This window comes from Zonotrichia albicollis, chromosome 7, assembly GCF_047830755.1.
Source record: "Zonotrichia albicollis isolate bZonAlb1 chromosome 7, bZonAlb1.hap1, whole genome shotgun sequence".
Lineage (NCBI taxonomy): Eukaryota > Metazoa > Chordata > Aves > Passeriformes > Passerellidae > Zonotrichia > Zonotrichia albicollis.
The window spans coordinates 9,068,263-9,087,419 of NC_133825.1; the positions used below are offsets into that span (position 1 = coordinate 9,068,263).

At 48.9% G+C, this 19,157-nt stretch overlaps 2 protein-coding genes across 2 annotated transcripts in view; both read left to right on the forward strand.

Annotated features, from left to right (window-relative positions):
• The window catches only part of LOC141729585 (uncharacterized), a 413,938-nt gene that overhangs the window by 109,394 nt on the left and 285,387 nt on the right, over positions 1-19,157 (forward strand).
• LOC141729610 (olfactory receptor 14I1-like) lies at positions 6,695-7,648 on the forward strand. Its single transcript, XM_074544316.1, has one exon. It carries the CDS (start codon positions 6,716-6,718, stop codon positions 7,646-7,648), a length of 933 nt encoding a protein of 310 aa, XP_074400417.1. The 5' UTR covers positions 6,695-6,715.

Here is a 19,157-nt window from a genome sequence, read left to right on the forward strand (position 1 = left end):
GATACAGGACTCAAAATACACTTTTGGAGTAGAGGATACCTTTGGAAAACTTTGGGAAGAGAAGGCGCTATTAAATTCAAAAGGAAAAGGACTGATTCATGAAAAACTTAATTTAGAAGTGTTAGAAACCTTACAATTACCAGAGGAAGTAGCAGTTGTGTATGTTAAAGGGCATCAAAAAAGGGCAACTCAGGAGGTGCAAGAAAACAATTTAGCCAATTTAGAAGCTAAAAATGCAACTGAATCAGAGACAGAAAAACTAACAATAGTATTTACACCCATGAAAGAAATGCAAAATTTCCTGTATTCCGTGGGACAGAAGAGGAAGAACTCCTTAAAATAGGAGCCAAGAAAGACAAAGAAGGGAAGTGGAGATTAGCAGATGGGAGGCAAATGTTGAATAAACTCCTGGCCAGGAAAATGCTAGAAGGCATACATAGAACAACACATTGGGGTACACAAGTGCGAAGTGATCGATTTCTAAGTGATTGGGGATGCATAGGAATTTTCAGAATAGCTAACAAAGTAACTGAACGGTGTGCGATATGTCAACAAGTGAATAAGAAAATCATGAGGAAAACACCCAGAGGAGGGTCAGAACTAGCCTTATGGCCCTTCCAAAACATCCAAGCAGCCGTTACTGAGCTTCCCCAGGTACAACAGTGGAAATTTTTGCCAGTGATAGCAAATCATGTGACTCATTGGGTAGAGGTGGTACACACTGTGAAAGCCAATGCCAGTGTTGTGAGTAAAACACTTCTAGAATCAATCATTCCCTGATATGGGATGGCAAACAGAATTGATTCAGACAAGGGAACTCATTTCACACCAAAGATATTGCAGAAAGTTGTTCAGGCCCTGGGAGTAAAATGAGAATTACACATTCCATGGCATCCACAGAGTTCCAATTGGGTTGAGAGAATGAATCAAACTCTTAAGAGAGCTCTAGTTAAGGTAATGATTGAAACCCAAATGTCATGGATAAAATGTCTCCCTTTGGCCTTATTAAGAATTAGAACCCAACCCCAGTCAGATCTGGGGGTGTCACCCTATGAAATGATGTTTGGGTTACCCTTGCTGACCTCACCACAGAAGGTTGCCACCTATGAGGAAGGGGAAGCCAATGCCAAGAAATAAGTAATGTCTATAGCACAAACCTTAGAAGGGCTAAGACATAAAGGGGCAATTCCTCAAACTACCACCCTGGATTCCAGAATCATTAAAATTAATCCCAAGGATTGGGTGATGATTAAGTCATGGAGAGATCAGCCACTAACTTTTCAGTGGGAAGGTCCCTTTCAGGTACTGCTCACCACCAAATTGGCCGTGCGAACTGCAGAGCAGGGATGGACTCATGCCAACAGAGTCAAAGGCCCACTAGAAGAACCCAAAGCATGGACTGTAACATCCAGGCCAGGTGAAACAAGATTGACTTTCAAGCAGAGACTGGAAGACAACCAGAAAAACACCAAGACGCCCAAAAAGTAGAGTCAAACTTCCACCAACCAGCTCGAGAACTGTCTTCCTGTTTTAGTGGGTGAGAATTACCAGCATCTGTTGAGGGGAAATACACAAGTAAAAGGTAATGGGGCAGCATCCTTAAGAAGTAAGAGAAGGAATAGAGGGCAAGATTGGGTTGGCCCCTTTGTTTGCTACCAAGAAGGCTCCATAGCCCTGCTGCCGGTAGGAACCATTGTAGGCATGATAAGGTAGGGACAAAAGGCCATATCAGACCTCTATCATTCCTCAATTGCTTTTTAATTCAACAGGGACTGGAGGGCAGGACCAAGTTGGCCTCTGTACTGACCCCTAAGAAGCACCAACTATGGGTAGCAACCACAAAGTCACGGTAGATGGCAGCCAAAGCCATACTGGACCTCTGTGATGCCCTTTTGTCCATTCCAAATAAGTGTGTCTAAGGAAAACCTGAAATTTTTTCTGCTGTTCCCACTGTCCTTGCCCACATCAACAGATGCTGGTATGACTCATTCAAGAAAGAGATAAAATTTTTTACTTAACTGTTTGAAAAAAATTACTTATAGAAAAGGGGGGTTTATTATAGATGAGCATTTCTACAGTTGACTCTCACAATTAAAGAGTGAATATTAAATATATGTTAAGAGAAGGTTTGTAGATGTATAGTATCCTTCCCTTCCCCGTGGCATTGTTATCACAGGATGGCCTCAGTAGTCGGGGCATTTGGGAGGGTGGGCTTGTTACTGTGGCAGCACCTGAGCTCAAATCAAGGAGTAAGACAGTGATCTCCACCACTGGACAGAGAAGAAGTCGATTGACAAGACTTTGGGGGGGGCTAGAGGTGTAAAAAACAGAATATCCATTTTGTAGATGAGCACACAGTGACTGAATTTTTGCTCCTGGCATTGTATGCTTTCATTTATTCAGTCTTCTGTTGTATTATGATAAGGTCTTAATAAAGCATTTACATTTTTGAAAGTAAAAATAGTTTCTCACATGGCGTTGGGGAATGTGAGGCAAGGTTGTCACCAATGGATCAGCTCTCAAGGTATAACTTCTCTGACCTGGCCAGACAGCCAGCATCAATCACAGAATGGTGCAATCATCTCTTGTATAATAAGAACAGCAATAAAAGACACCCTTTAAGATAGGATTACATATTTCTCAGAAGCTCCTTGAAATATTTCTCCATAACTGTAAAAGGAAATCTTCCTGATGAACTGCTCCGGACCAGAGAGAAATCAAGGCAGAGCCATGGTTTGTCAGGACTTGCTTGATCGTAATGAGCCCTGTGGTGCATTTGGAGCAGAGCCCTGGAACCCTGGGCCTGACGGGAGATTGCACAAACCTTTCCAAGAGTCAAAGTCAGTGGAAAACCCCAAAGTGTCTCAAGGCACCAATGGGTCTCACTGAGGTCCATCCCAACACAGGCTCCTCATGGACTCCTTGGAGGAGAGAATTGGAGACCAGGACAGCAAAAAAACTTCTGAGAGACTCAGTGTAAAAAGGAAATTTCAAAGTACCTTAAAAACCTTGAGTATCTCAAAGTATTAATGAGCACCACCAAGTGTCAGTACAGAGCTCTCAAGGGACTCGTTAAAGCAGATAATTGGAGCCATGATTGCACAAACATCTCACAGAGTCTGTATCAGAACGGAAACACCAAGTACCTTAAAATAACTGAAGTACTCTGAAGCATTAATGAGCCCCACTGAGTGTTGTTACTGACAAAGCCTCTCCAGGGACTAATTAAAGCAGATAATTGGAGGCCATGATTACACAAACCTCTCAGAGATCCAAGGCAAAAGCCAAACCTAAAGTCCTTTGAAAATCTTGCAGTCCCTGCAGGGAGCATTAAGGAGCCCCCAGGGCCATTGCTGAGCAAGGCTCCCCAGGGACTCCTTCCAGCAGATCCTTGAGGCCACTGGGATGTGAGCTGTGGGGGGATGCTGAGGGCAGGACAAGGGGCTGACAGTGCCCAGCCTGGCTGGGGCTGTGCCAGGAGGCCCCAGTGCCTCAGGACAAGGCATCTCCTCCCAGCCCTTGGTGGCACAGACCCTGCTGTGCCCAAGGGCACCGAGACTTGGCTTCTCTTTGTCTCAACCTGTCATCACTGCCTCCAGTTCTCAGCTCTGGCTGAGCCTTGGGGACACTTTCTCAGTTGTGGTCCTCTCTGGGACCCATTAAAGTTCAAGAAAGTTTGGGGTTGGATTCTGACTTGGAGTTCTGGAGAGGTTTCTTTAGCTGCCTCTCAGGGACTGATGTTCAGGGCCCGAGGACAAAGCCCCAGAGGCTCATTAAAGTCCTTGTGCTGTGTCTGTGCTGCTGAGCTGGGCTGGGGTCCTGGCACAGAGACAGCTCCTTGTAAACCAAGAAGATCTTCAAAAGCACATTTCTCTTGATGAGCAACTCTTCTGCCAGCCCAGCAGGGCTGGGGCACTGCCTGCAGCCACCCCAGGCACAGCACAGAGGCACAGAGAGCTTCAATCTGTCAGGGCAGGGAAGGTGCTGAGAAGTGCCTGGGGTACAATCATTGCCAGCCCTTGGCACAGAAACCTCTGGCTGCAGGACAATGCAGCTGCAGCTCCTGGAGGCACCTCCTGAAGCTGGAACATCCCAATGCCTACAGACCCTGTGAGTACATTCCCTGATTGTCTCTTGTGCAGAGCAGCCAGGGGTGCCCTGGGCTGTCCTGCAGAGCAGGGTCCTGCAGCCCAGGGCGCTGTGCTGGGGCAGGGACTCTGCTGCCTGCCAGGGACAGCTCTCAGCCAGCCCTGGCAGCTGCTCCCAGCACTGGGGAGAAGCTCTGGGGGGAAGGAGTCACCCTGAGCAGGGCAGGGGCTGCTGCTGAGATGGGCTGAGTGGGGCAGGGCTGCTCCCAGCTCCAGACCAGCCTGGGTATTGCTCCAGAGTGCACTCCCCAAGGAAGGCAAGCCTAGGATTCCTGTAAAGATCAGGAGCTTTACTGAGAGTTTTTTCAATTTCCTGCTTAGAGAACGATGGGAAAGTTGGGGTGATGATAAAAAGATTTTTTCATTTTATACAATTTTCATATATTTGTTGCTCTATAAATTACTATTACACAATTTTAAATCTATAATCCCTATTTAAGTCTATTAAACTCTTAATGAACTCTATTACTATTATATTCTTCTAGAACTATAATCATGTATTAACTCTATTATTTTCCCTAAGCTTTTTCTTTGATTTTAGAAAATTAAGCTGATTGTCTAAATGCATTCCTGAAATATATATAGTATACAATACATACAATATCCTGTAAAATCTTATTATCAGGAGGAGGACCTACAAGAACATTTTGTTTTTTGACCGGAATTTGAGCAGTCGTAACAAAAACTGACGGCAAAGAAGCCCTCTGACTTACTCCAATGGACGGAGCCAGGGGTGTGTAACTGGGGTAAGTGAATCTCCTTTTGGATGTTCCTGTTAAATTTTCTTTATTAATCAACCTTATTAAATTGTGTAAATCAGACCCTGGGTGTGCCCCATCCTGACTGGAACACCTGGAAGCTTCCAATTATTGTCTGGTTTTTACTTTACTGTTCTAACACTGTTGCAAGGGGCTTTTTCTCTTTTGATTATAAACAACAGGGGAATGAAAGAAGTAGAACAGGAATGGTAATCCCAGAATCCCAGGACATTTTAAGTTGAAAAGGACACACAGGATCATCAAAGGAATGCCTAAAACCTTACAGGGACTCCAGAACTGTAACTTAAGTTGGCCATTCTCTCTGCTGGGATCCTCCCAACAGAGACCTCAGCCACTCCTCAGCCCTGGGCAGCAGCAGCATCACCTCTGCAAGGCCCAGCAGGGCTCTCCTGAGCTGTCCTTGCCCAGCTGCACACAGAGCCTGCCCCAGCCAGGGCCCGGCACACAGGCAGGTTTCTATAGGGCCCTGGCCAGGGCACACAGGCTGGGATGGGCTCTGTGAGCGCTGGCAGGGACAAGGCTCCTCTCAGGAGGGAATGTCCAGGCCCAGGGAGATGCTCAGGGAAGGAGAGGGGGCTGAAGAGAGCAGTGCTGGGGGCAGGATGAGGGCACTGTTGGTGTGTGGGAGGTGCTGGGCACAGCTGGGCATGGGAACACTGTCCTGAGTTCCCGGCTGTCTCTGCTCTTCCCTCTCAGGCACAGCACCACAACATCTTCTCTTGGTTCTGCCCTGCCCTGATATTGTCACTGTTATCTGCTGCTCTCAGGGAGGCTCTGGCATTTGCAGCAGCTGAGACAGGCACTGCCCTTGGCATTCCTGCCAGGCAGGGCTGTCCATGGGAATGGTGTGTCCAAGCTTCCCGAGCACCAGTGGGGCTGTGGGCAAAGCAGTCCATGGGAAAGGGGAATAAGCTGAGCCCTATCCCTGAGATCCCATCATGGGCGCAGCCAGGGATCTCCTTGCTGTGCCCTTCCAAGCTCTGAGCTGCCCTCCTGGGTGCAAATCTGTGCCAGAGCCTCTGGGAGTTCCGTGAATGTCCCACAGGGAAGGGCAGAGCTGCCACAGCTGAGGAAATGCTGTTGGGTTTGCCAAGGGAGCCGTGAGTGTCCTTGGCACAAGGGGGTGCAGAGACCTTGCCCAGAGATCTTTAGAGAGGGTGAGACATTCAGGAGTCCCTCTGCTCTGGGCAGGGTCTGGTTTATCCCAGGCTGACCCAGGAGTGTCATTGTGCTCTGACTGCAGCCAAAGGTGCAAAGCCAGGGCATTTGTGAACAAGCTCATCCAGCCCCTCACCTTCCCTCATCCACAGGGAATCCTTTGCCTCTCCCATCTCTCAGTGGCAAACTCTGAGTGCAGCAGAAATGCTGAAGATTTCTGACCTCAGAGAGCCAGAAATGATATGTGCATATGAAAAGAATTCCTAAAAAACTACTGCCATCCTTTGGACTTGAAAGTGCAAATGGCACCAAGCCTTTTTGCAGTAGGAGTGATTTCCCTGAGAAATCCTGACTAACCAGGCTTGTCCCTCTGCCAAATGGCCACAAACCCACAGTACTGGGGCAGGGATGGCTCCTCAAGAGCCCCCACGCACAGGCCTGGCTGCTCCTGGCACATTCAGCCAGAAAAACTGGAGCTCAGGCAGGGACCTGGGTGAAGGTTTTCCTAGAGCAGGAAAAAGGGTGGGTGAGTCCCAGTGGGACAATCTGCAGGAAATGGCTCAGGTTTGGCCCTCCTGACTAGTCACTGTCCTTTCTCCATGAACAGGTCCCCATGTGCAGCTACAGCAAATGTCCAACAGCAGCTCCATCAGGCACTTCCTCCTGCTGGCATTGGCAGACACGCGGCAGCTGCAGCTCCTGCACTTCTGCCTCTTGCTGGGCATCTCCCTGGCTGCCCTCCTGGGCAACGGCCTCATCATCAGCGCCGTAGCCTGCGGCCACCACCTGCACACGCCCATGTTCTTCTTCCTGCTCAACCTGGCCCTCAGCGACCTGGGCTCCATCTGCACCACTGTCCCCAAAGCCATGCATAATTCCCTCTGGGACACCAGGAACATCTCCCACTCAGGATGTGCTGCACAGCTATTTTTCTTTATGTTCTTCATCTCAGCAGAGTTTTATCTGCTGACCATCATGAGCTACGACCGCTACGTGTCCATCTGCAAACCCCTGCACTACGGGACCCTCCTGGGTAGCAGAGCTTGTGCCCACATGGCAGCAGCTGCCTGGGCCAGTGCCTTTCTCTATTCACTGCTGCACACGGCCAATATATTTTCCCTGCCCCTGTGCCATGGCAATGCCCTGGGCCAGTTCTTCTGTGAAATCCCACAGATCCTCAAGCTCTCCTGCTCCAAATCACACTTCAGGAAATTTGGGCTCATTACTGTTAGTGCCTGTTTAGCACTTGGGTGTTTCGTGTTCATTGTTTTCTCTTATGTGCAGATCTTCAGGGCCGTGCTGAGGATCCCCTCTGAGCAGGGACGGCACAAAGCCTTTTCCACCTGCCTCCCTCACCTGGCTGTGGTCTCCCTGTTCCTCAGCACTGGTACATTTGCCTACCTGAAGCCCCCCTCCATCTCCTCCCCATCCCTGGATCTGGCCCTGTCAGTTCTGTACTCGGTGGTGCCTCCAGCCCTGAATCCCCTCATCTACAGCCTGAGGAACCAGGAGCTCAAGGCTGCAGTGAGGAGACTGATGACTGGATGCTTTCAGGAACATTAAACTGGCTGTGTAATTTCTGCAAATCACTTCTAATAAAAGTTATTATTGATACTTCTTTTTGATTTTATTTTGGATGTTCTTTTGCTTTGTTGTACTTTTCTCATATTGTCCACAAAAAAATGTCATGGTTTTTACCATTTCTCATTTTGTTTCTCTCCACCTTCCCTGTGGCCAGAGACTGTGTCAATGAGAGGCTGCGCTCTTGGCAGTTTTAAAGGAGCTAAGGGATGTCCCAGCAATGTTTTCTGCAGATATGCTGTTTAATTGCCCTCTCTGGAGCTGTAGCAGCAATGTCTGTGTGCAGAGCTGGGGGCAGATCAGTGGTGGCCTATCAGCTCTGCTCCTGCTGGCCACACCATTCCTGATCCAGGCCAGGAGCCATTGGCCTTCTTGCCCACCTGGGCACACTGCTGGCTCATGTCCAGCCTGCTGTCGACCAGTCCCTGCAGGTCCCGTTCTGCCTGGCTGCTGTCCAGCCACTCTGTCCCCAGCCTGTAGTGCTGCAGGGGTTGTTGTGGCCAAAGTGCAGGACTCAGCACTTGGATTTGTTAAACCTCACCTTGTTGGATTTGGGCCCTGGATCCAGCCTGCCCAGGTCCCTGTGCAGAGCCCTCCTGCCCCCCAGCAGATCAACACTCACACCCAGCTTGGTGACATCTGCAAAGATGTCCTTGGTTCCATGGTGCCCCTCAGTGTTACAATGTCCCTTTGGTTACAACAGGCCCTGCACTGTCACACTGATCCCCTTGGTTCCATGGGGTACCAAGTTGTGACAGTGGACCCATTGGTTCTATGGGGCTTCACAGTGTCACAGCTGCAGTTTCACAGTGGCCACTTGGTTCCATGAGGCCCCAGGGTGTCACAATGGCCCCATGGTTACATGAGGTCCCACACTGTCACCAAGGTCTCTGTGGTTCCACAAGTCTCCTCAGTGTCACAATGGACTCCTTGTTTCCATGAGACCACATAGTGTCACATTATTCCTGATTCCTTGAAGCCCCCTTGTGTCATAGTGGTCCCTTGGTTACACAGGATCCTGCAGTGTCACAATGTCCCCTTGGTTCCATGAGGCTCCACAGTGTCAGAACGGCCCATTGGTTCCACTGGGCCCTGGAGTCTCCCAATGGTCTCCTTGGTTTTCCAGTGTCAAAATGGTGAAACTCCTTGGTTACACAAGGCCCTGCAGTGTCACAATGGCCTCTGTGGTTCCATGAGGACCCAGAGTGTAGCGGTGCACTCCCTGGTTCCGTTTGGCCCCAGAGTACAACAATGGGCCTCTCGTTCTATGGGGCTGCACGGTGTCACCATGGTCCTCTTAGTTCCACGAGGCCCTGAAATGCCACAATGGCCCCAGTGTGTCCCAGTCATCACAGAATGATAAAATCAAATAGGCTGGAAAAGACCTTTGGGATCAAGTCCAATCAATGCCCTCATACTGCCTTGTCACCCAGACCATGCCTCTAAGTGCCACTGGAGAGGGACAGTGACTCAGACACCTCTCCCCTGGCCAGCCCATTCCAATGCCCACTCACCCTTTCTCTGAAGAACTTCTTCCTATTGTCCAGCCTGAACCTCCTCTAGTGCAGCTAAAGGCTGTGTCTTCTTGTCCTGCCCTCCAGCAGATCCACACTCACACCCAGCTTGGTGCCATCTGCAATTTGTGCATGGTGGACTCAATCCCCTCACCCAGATCATCAGTGAAGATATTAAACAGGACTGGGCCCAGCACAGATCCCTGGGGGACACCACCAGTGCCTGGACACCAGCTGGGTGCAGCACCATCCCCACCACTCTCTGGGCCCAGCCTCCAGCCAGCTCCTAAATCTCCCAGCAAGGAGGGAACCTGCCCAAGCCATGGGCTGCAGCTTTTCCAGGGAATGCTGACAGAGACAGTGTCAAAGGCTTTGCTGAAGTCAAGGCACACAACATCCACAGCCTTTCCTGCATCGACAGGCGGGTCACCTGGTCATAAAAGGAGGTCAGGGTTGTCAGGAAGGACCTGGCACCCCTAAATCCACGCTGGCTGTCTCTCATCCCTCAGCCATCCTGTGGGTGCCCTGGGATGGCACTCAAGGTGATCTGTTCCATAACCTTGCTGGGCACCCAGGTCAGGCTGACAGGCCTGGAGTTCCCCAGATCCTCCTTCCAGCCCTTCTTGGGGATGGACTCACACTGGAACCTCCAGTCCTCTGGGACCTCCCTGCTGAGCCAGCACTGATGGTAAACGATGGAGAGCAGCTTGGGGATCTCATCCACCAGCTCCCTCTTCCCCCTAGGATGGATCCCATCTGACCCATACACCTGTGAGCATCTGAGTGGCTCAGCAGGTCATCAACTGCTTCCTCCTGGATTCCAGGGGGCTGTTCTGCTCCCTGTGATCATCTACCAGCTCAGGAGAACACTTTTCCTGAGGACAGCCTGTCCTAATATTGAAAATAAAAACAAGATATTAAGTAGCTTAGTCTTTTACTTATCTTCAGTTACTCTGTTATCAACTGGAATTAATAAAGGGTTGTGGTTCTTCTTCTCCCTCCTTTTGTTATAAACTTTTTAAAAAAAACATTTTTTATTCTTCTTACAGAAGCTGCCAGGTTAAGTTCTAATTGAGCTTTCACCACCCAACTTTTGTTTCTGCATAACCTAACAATATCCTTAAATACTTCCTGAGTTGATGGCCCTTTTTCCCCGAGTTCCTAGGAAAGCTCCATGCCCTGCCAGGCCAGACATTTACCTCACTAGCTCATCTTTTGCCGCACTGGGACAGGCTGCTCCTTCCCCCTAAAGATGATTTTCTTGAAATGTGTCCATCCTTCTTGGACTCCTTTGGTTTAAGGCCTGTTTCCCTTAAAACAATCAGTACCTGATTTGGTGCTCCCCAAATCTGCATCCTAAATAGGCCAAAGTCTGCCCTTCCTAATTCCAGTGCAGAAGTTTTGTTGCTGCCCCTCCTTCTTTCACAGAACATTGAAAACTTGATTATTTCATGATCACTGTGGCCCAGGCAGCCTCCGAGCCCCGCATCTGCCACCAGCCCTTCTCTGTTTGTGAACAGCAGGAGACAGAGCTTTCCTTGGCAGTGAGAGTGTTACCAAAAATTCAGTAAAAGAGAGAACTCCTTAGCACCAGTGTAGCATTAAGAAGCAGCATTCTTAATTCAGCTGGATGCACAGGGGATAGCTCCTCTCAAAGCTATGCAGGCTGAGTACAGGAAGGTTTCTGTTTATATTCTGTATTTTGCACACATATTCATTGATTGTCCTGGACTAAACATACATATGATAATAATTTCTCCAAAATCATTAACATATTTCCCCTCCCCTTTACCCATGGGTTCTTCTTCCCTGGGGGTCTCTCTGGTGATCCTTGCTGATGGTGGACCCCAATGTTCCAGTGGGCCTGGCTGATCTTGCAGGACACTGAGGCTGGTGAGCTTCCAGTTCCCCTTCTCACACAATGGGCATTGTGTGGTTTCCATAGGCCTGTAGTGGTGGAGAACAAGCTCCAGGTGTCAGCTCAGCTGGTGTAGACAATTTCTCATCTGGTAGCAAGAGGTGACAGAGTGGGCTGTGACATCACAGAGTGGGTTATGTGAGGTCATTGAGCAGCTATGACATCATAGGCCATATCTGTGACATCACAGATCCACCTGTGACATCACAGGGCAGACTATGGCATCACAGACTCTGGTTTGACATCAGAGACCAGCTCTGTGACATTAGAAACTGGGCTGTGACATCACAGAGCAGGCTGTGGCATCACAGAGGGGCTGTGTGACATCCCAGCAGGGCTGTGTCAGGTCACTGGCTTGGTCACTCTGCCCCAGCTCCCCCTCACAGTTTCTGCCAACAAGTCCAATGCTGTTCATGCCCAGCAGGGTCCCTGTTCCCCAAGATCCCCCCGGCCCACCTGGAGCCACAGCCTCCACCAAAGGATGTTTCACAGGATCCATCCCAGGGCCTGACAGGGGGACAAGGGGCCAGGGTTGTGTGACCGGGACATCAAGGACAGGGATTATCCAGGTCACTGTGGCCTGGGTTGGGTTCCCCAGGGCAGGAAAGATGTCTGGCAGCTGGAGCAGGGGCTGGGAAGGGCCTCCAAGGTGGGGCTGGAGCCCTTGGGCTGTGAGCAGAGGCTGAGGGAGCTGGGCTTCTCCAGCCTGGAGCAGGGAAGGCTGAGGGGCTCCTCATCCCAGCCCGGCAGTGCCAGCCAGGAGGGGATGGAGAACACAGAGCCGGGCTCTTTACCGGGGTGCTGGTGGGAGACAAAAGCCAATGAGTGGAAGGGGAAAGAGGGGAGATCAGCCAGGGCATGAGGAGATTAAATGAGTCAGGCTGCTTTCAGCATTTCCTCAACACCAAGAGCAGCCTGAGTCCCTTCTCCATCCACTGCTGTCAGCTCTGCAAATCAGGAATTCTTTGAGCTGTTTTGCCCCCACTCAAGGATGAGCATGCTGATACAAGAACTTAATTGTGTTTATACCTATCACAAAACGCCGTTTGCCTGAAATTAATTTTAGTATGGAAATCACTTGTGGATATTGAACATCAGATGCTGCTTAGACATTGCACATAGCTCAGGGAAGAGCGTGATTGTTATTAAATTGTTTCCTGCTCAACTTGGGTCTGTTTGCCATGAAGAGAAACTTTCTGTGCCTCTGAGTCTCACCAGTTCCTGATCCCCAAAGGACACAAACTTGATGAGTTGTGCTTCCCACTCCAATGGTGGCACTTGCACCTCCCTCCATATTCAGAGCAGAGCTCCCTTGTACCACAAAGTCCCTGGCAATGCAGGGATGAAGGATACAGGACAGGCTGTGGGGATCGGGGCAGGGCACAGCCAGGGATTTGGAGCCTGATTGTGAGCCCAGTGCAGGGCTTGTCCGCTGGCCTTGGTGAACCTCATTCAATTGTCCTGGGCCCATGGATGGCTCCAGCCTGTCCAGATCCCTCTGCAGAGCTTCCTGCCCTCCAGCACAGCCACACTCCCACCCAGCTTTGGCTCACCTGGGAACTGACTGATGGTGCCCTTGATGGCCTCATCCAGATCAGCAACAAAGAGATTGAACTGACCGGGCCCCAATTCTGAGCCCTGGGGACACCCCTGGATGTGACTCCATTCCTCAGCTGCTCTGAGTGCCAGGGGTTGGGTGAGGGAAATGGCAGGGTGGGGGTAGGAACAAAGTGTGATTGATTGTCAGCCATGAAGAGTCATGATTTTCATATCTATTCAGACTGCATTTGAAGGGGTTAGGGGTCAATATCAACTGGACATTGCTGATACCAATCTATAAACAAGAAAAGAAAACTGGACAAAACGAGTTCTCTCTGCTTAGTTTTCAATATACCATATTCACTTTAAATATACCTCTGAAATCTGACTAATTAACCGCAGAACAATTGAAAACTTCAAATTTTCCAGGGGGGTTTTCTTGTTTAAATGTTTTAAACAAATGTTTAATAGCCTTTTTCACTGAATTCCTCAACTGAGTAGCTCAAGAAAGAAGAGGCCTCTGGAGGAGTAAAATTCATCAGCAACCTCCAAGTGGCTGAGGATCCATCCCCATCAGAGCAGCAATGAACAGAAATGGGCACAGCTTTGTGGCTGCCCCAGCTTTGGCATGGGCTCTGGACGTGGAGCAGGAGCAGCCCTTGAGGGCCCCAAGGCCAGGGCTCTTGTGCTGCCCTGGGCAGATGGGATGGCAGCAGGGGCTGCAGAGCTCTCAGCACCTCAGCCCGAGGGCAGTAGGGCAGCCAGGGAGCCTCCTTTGGCTTTGGCCAAGCACCTTCCCCCATGGCTGGGGCTGAGTCCTGTGGCAGCTGCAGCTGCTCTGTGCCCTTGGTGGCATGGACGGAGCAGGGAGGGGGCCCAGGACATTTGTCAGCACCAGCCTCTGTGCCCATGCATTGGCAGCCCTGGCTGCTGAGCCCAGCTTTGGCCTGGGCTGAGTTTGGCTGTGGCCCAGCTCCATCCTCCTGTGGGGCTCACGGCCTGTTCCCGGCCATGGCCAGCCCTGGCTGCCTCTCTGCTGGCCCAGAGGCCACAGAGCCTGGGGCAGGGCTGTCTGTGCAGGCCCACAGGTGCCACGGGCTCTGCAGGAGCTGGCAGAGGCTGCCCAGCAGAGAGGCCATGGGGCACAGAGCCCCAAGGCTGCTGTGGGCACCACGGCACAGGGGCCGTTCCCAGCCGCAATGCTGCTGGCCTGGGCTGGGCCTGCACAGGGGCTGGGCCACCATGGCTGGGCCAGCACAGGGCCACAAAGGGGCCACGCAGCCGCTGCCGGGGCTGACAGCAAGGCCAGGCACACACAAGCAATTGCTGAGCATGGCCTGTGCTGGCCAGGCCTGACTGTGCCAAAGGCAGAGCTCAGCTGCCCTTGTGGGCTGCAGCAACAGTCCAGAGCCCAGAGAGCCTCCATGGCTGTGCTGGAGACCAAGGCTGCAGGAGGGAAATGCAGGGCTGCTGCAGGATGGGGAGGGCATTGAATTCCAGCACACACCTCAGCTCTCTGATGATCCCGGCACCATGCTGGGCCCTGTTTCAGACTGGAGCAGAGCAGATGTTGATGGGACAGGGGCCCTTCAGGGCTGTCAGGGACCTGCAGCTTACAAGGTGCTCTGTTCTCCCTCAAGTGCTCTCTGAGTGATCCAATCCCAGCTGGGCACCTCAGGGCACAAGTGGAACTGGCTGTTCATGGGCACAGAACTGATGTCTGCCTGGATAGGGGCACAGCTTTTATTATCTGTTAGTTTCATAATATACAAGCAAATCTTTATTATCTGGGTCATTTGAGTACTGTTAAGAAATGGCACAGTTTTCCCATCAGGAACAGGAATTTCTTGGAGGTCTACAGACGGCAGGATGAAAAATACTGATCTTGCCTTCTACTGGTGTGACCAATATTTTCTTTATTACTTCCTCTCCATTTTCCTTCAGGTGTTTTCAGCTCTTCTGTTGAAATGGCCATGTCTAAGGACATCTCTTCCTTTACAGCAGGTGGATCTATGTACTTCTACTGCTCTCTGATTTCCTCCTCTAGATGCTCTCTGCTCATTCAAGTGCCTCTCAACTGAGTGGCTTCATGCTTTGAGCTGGAAGAAATTGCCCAATATTTCTGAAGTTCAAATAAATATATAATAAATATCATCTTAATTGTGTTTTTATCTATCACAGAATTACCTTATGTCTTTGTCTAAAACTGTTCCTGTACAGAAATCCCTTGGGGATGGTGGACATGTCAGATGCAGCTGGAACATCACAGAGAGCTGAGGAAAGAGCTGTGATGGTTGTTAAACTGTTCAAATATTCAACTTGTGGTTGTTGGCAAGAAACCTTTCTGTGCCTCTGAGTATCACCAGTCCCTAAGCCCAAAGGACACAAACCTGATGAGTTGTGGCTCCCACTGCAGAGGCTGCACTTGGACTTTGGCTCTGCACAGGAGAGCTCTTCGTCCCCGTTCTCTCTTTTCCTCCCTCTGGGCATGGAGGGAGATCCTGACTTCAGTGTGTGACTCGTGTATGCAAAGAGCAAATCTGGGCAGAACTGGGGCAGGGAGGGTTTGGGGGGACTTTGGAATCTGTGCTGGGCACAGAAGGTGTTTTCCATTGCTCTCAGGCTGTCTGCTGTAGAATGTGCATTTAATACCCAGCAGAGGAATGACTTTTGCATTTGATGGAGCTGTGACTTCCCTTGGCTTTGTTGGCTGACAAGAAATGAACATCCCTCTGTGTCTTGGGCAGATCCTTCTCCAAGGAAAGCAGGTGGGAGTTGGAGCCAAGGAGCTGAAAGCTGCAGGTGCAGCCTGGGCTGGAGGGAGCTCAGATTTGCACAAGGCTGCTCTGAGTGCCAGGCCTTGGATGGGGGAAATGGTGGGGTGGGGGTAGGGACAGAGTCTGATTGATTGTCAGCCATGAAGGGTCTTGATTTTCATATCTATTCAAACTGCATGAGGAGCTACTTGGATTCAGTGTCAATAGGAGACTGCACAGACTGATTTATGAACAGGAAAAAGTCCCTAACAGGACCTAAAAAATCTTTTCTCACTGTCTTTTTAAATATCATGCATTCACTTAGAACACACTACTGAAATCTATCAAATTAACCACAAATATTTGAACACCTAAATATAATCAACACTTAAATCAAACTCCAGAGGCTTGGCTTGTTCAGGTGTTCTGAATGTTAATGAGCCCTGGGACACAGAATTCCTGCTCTGGAGAGCTGAAGGCTGAACAAGCCTCTGCAGCAGGAAAATTCAGTAGCAGCCTTCAAGGTGCTGAGGATGTCAGCAGCCCCCACTGAGGCCATCCCTGCCCAGAGACCGTGGGGGAACGGGCAGACAAGGAGAGCGTCTCTGGGGCTGGGGCAGCACAACTCAGAGGCACCAGCGGCTCCAGCTGGGAAATGGAATGTGGAATGGGGCTGGGAAAGCCCTGCCTGGGCTGTGCCAAGCAGGACAGACAAGCCCTGACTCCCATACCCCAAACAACTCTCTCAAGGAGACATTTAAAAGGAATTACAATTGTTTGTATACTCTGAGTTGGGCTCCCTGGAGAAATACCAACAAGAGATTCTCAGGAGCTCAAAACAATAAAACAGCCTTTACTGGGAACTTTAGAATATCAGAGAAACTTTAGCAAAAGGTTTATTATGACTTTGTAGTGGTTTTGGTTTGTTAATTCAAGATTTTTCTAATTTTGAGATTTCTTAATTAATGGATTTGTGAGTGTGGTGGGTTTTATTGTTGGGTAATTATTTATGTATGTATTTTGTTGTAAGAAAGGATTACAAGAATGGTAAAATAGGCCTAAAATTTTAATAAGGTATAAATGAATTTTATTAAAAGCAAATTAAAAAAGAAAAAATTAGAAAGAATTAAAATAAAGTCTTTATTACACTTTTTTTGTCTTTACAACTTTTTACTGATAATTGGAGAAACGAAACTTAAAATTTCTAGTTAGTTTACTATTTCTAGAGTAGTCTTTTTATTAGATTACCTTGAGAGAGAAGTTTTCATGTTAAGCATATGGAGATTTTTTTACAAGAGGAAAAAAAGGGGTTTTGTGGTTCTTTATTTGGTCATGGATAGCAGTTGCTGGCAGAAGTTAGTTAATGTGAAGTCATTTTTATTGCTACAAGCTTTTTTACAGTTTGCTGATGGGCCATGTTGACTTATGGGGTATTGTTTAAAAGATGAGTTGTTTAAAGGTAAAAGTTTTTATTATTTACTTTTAAAATTATTTTTATCTCTAGGAATAGAGATTTTCTCTTGAGGATACTGGACTTTTGTTCCTGTTTAAACTTTTGATGAAATTCCAGTTATTTTAACATTTTTTTTATTTTAGAATGGAAGTTTTTGTTTGATATTATTTTGAAAATATTTTTAATAGTTTTTTTTGTTTTAAAGAAAAAGAGTTTTTTCTTTATAGTTTATAAGAGGATTATAGTTTTAAGATTTAGGTAATGTTTCTTATTTTTTTTTTTATTTGGGATTAATTTTCTTTTTTACTGACTTTGATGGTTTCAGATTGTTTTTTATATGCTTATATTTTGCTTTTTTCCTATACTCAAGGGAGGATTTACGTTTTGAAAGGACTGACACCTGACCTGCCAGTAAGTTGTGGTGGAAGTTGTGGTTTGGCTGTGTTAGGATTGGTTTTATGGTTTGTTTTTGACTTTTTTTTTGTGTTTAAGTTTTTAGTTGTAGGGTTATTTTTTCTGGGTTGTGGGTTGTAGGAGTTTTTGGTTTGAGTTGTGTTGGAGGAAAGGGACTTGATGGTAAGATTTTAATAGCTGTGGCTAGCTTTGTTTTGGTTGGGGTTCTGTAGCCTTTTTTGTTTTCCTGTTTGGTAGTTGTTGGGGTTTGGTTTGGTTAGAATGGGGCTGATGGGGAGGAGGGGCAGCCTGGGGAGGAGGAAAGGGGCTCAGCCCACAGCAGGGTTGCTTGGTTTGGTTTGGTTTGGTTTGGTTTGGTTTGGTTTGGTTTGGTTGAGATGGGGGCCAGGGCCCACTGCTTCTTTGTTGACTGGAAAAGAAAGAGGAGGTTCCTGGGATTTTTTGTGTTTAACATTTGTGTTTAACAGAGGCCTGTTCAGTATCTTAGTGGTTTAACATATTGTCAGTTACACAAAAAGTTTTGTATTACTTTTTAAAATTCTTCTCATGTCAAACTATGACTGACATTCAGTCAACAAAAAACACTTCTCAAAGTGTTGACTTGGCCCATTCAACCTCACAAACTCTAAGTCTGTTCAATTTTAAGTCAATCAAAATTTGCAGGAGCAAAGAAACTGAAGAAAAATACATAGAAAGCAAGAAAGACAAAAAAGATACAGAGAAGCACACACAACTACCAACTCCTGGTTTCCAGCAGTGTTTAGATGGAAATTCCAAGGGGAGGCAGGGTCAAGATGGGTGCTTGCCTTGTGGTCAGCCTTCAATACCCCTTGGTCTTGCTGGGCCCTTCCCCCAGGTGGGACTTGGGCTCATTTAGTCCCTCAGGAGCTGGGCTGGGGCTGCAGACGTGGCTGTGGAGCATTGCCTGTGCTGTGCCAGGACTGGCAGCCACTGCTGGGCTGGGATAGAGGCTCTGGGGGGATTGGGATTACAGGGCAGGGCAGGGCTGGACCTGCCTTTTCATCCCCACAAGATGAAATGTTTTGAGCCAACAGTCTCCTCCAGTCTCTCACAAAAGGCAATGTTGGAGGTCAAATCCCATGAGAGCCCAGAGTGTCACAATGGTCCCTTGGTTCCATGGGCCTGTGCTGCTGCATTCCCCCCTCCCCTTCTCAGGCCGCCCTGCCAGCTGAGAAATGCTCCTTGGGCCTCAGCCTTGGCCAACAGCCCCTGGGCTCAGCTCCTCTGCAGCTCATCACAAACACTGTCTGCTCCAGGCACTGCTGCTGCCCAACTTGCTCCTGGTTTCTGTAGGAGCAGCCCTGGGAACTGCTTTTGTTCCCTCAGTCGCACAACATCCCTGTTCTCACACTGCCAAAGAAAGCTGTTGATGCCAAGTGCGGCCAGGATGAACCATTGCTGGGACTGAAGCCCCTCTCTTGGGGCCCTGCACACAGCGCTCCAAAAGGAGCCCTTGGAGCTCTCCTGGGCCAGCGACTCCCTCTGAGTGGGGCCTCTCCCAGCCGGGAACTCTCCTGTTTGCTGCACTCGGGGATCCTGAACAGCGACGGAGCCTGGGCATATTCCCCCACTCCTCCAGGCTCAACCCTTTGCCCTTTGCTGGGGAGATGCCAAAGGATCCACAGTGAGCATTTCCTGCCCTCAGGGGAATTTCTCACAGGTGCCTTGCACTGACTCTTTGTGTCTGTGTGCACACAGGAGTGCCTGTGCTGGGGAAATGTGGCAGAAATGCTGCTCTCTGAGGGGTTGGAGTGCCTTGGATAGCTGAGGCAGTCAGATATCCAGATATCAGTAAGTAAGTATAAGTCACGAGGTCTAAACAAAGTTAAATGCTGCTAAGAATTGCTTAAGGATTGTTAAGTGTAATTCCTCTGTT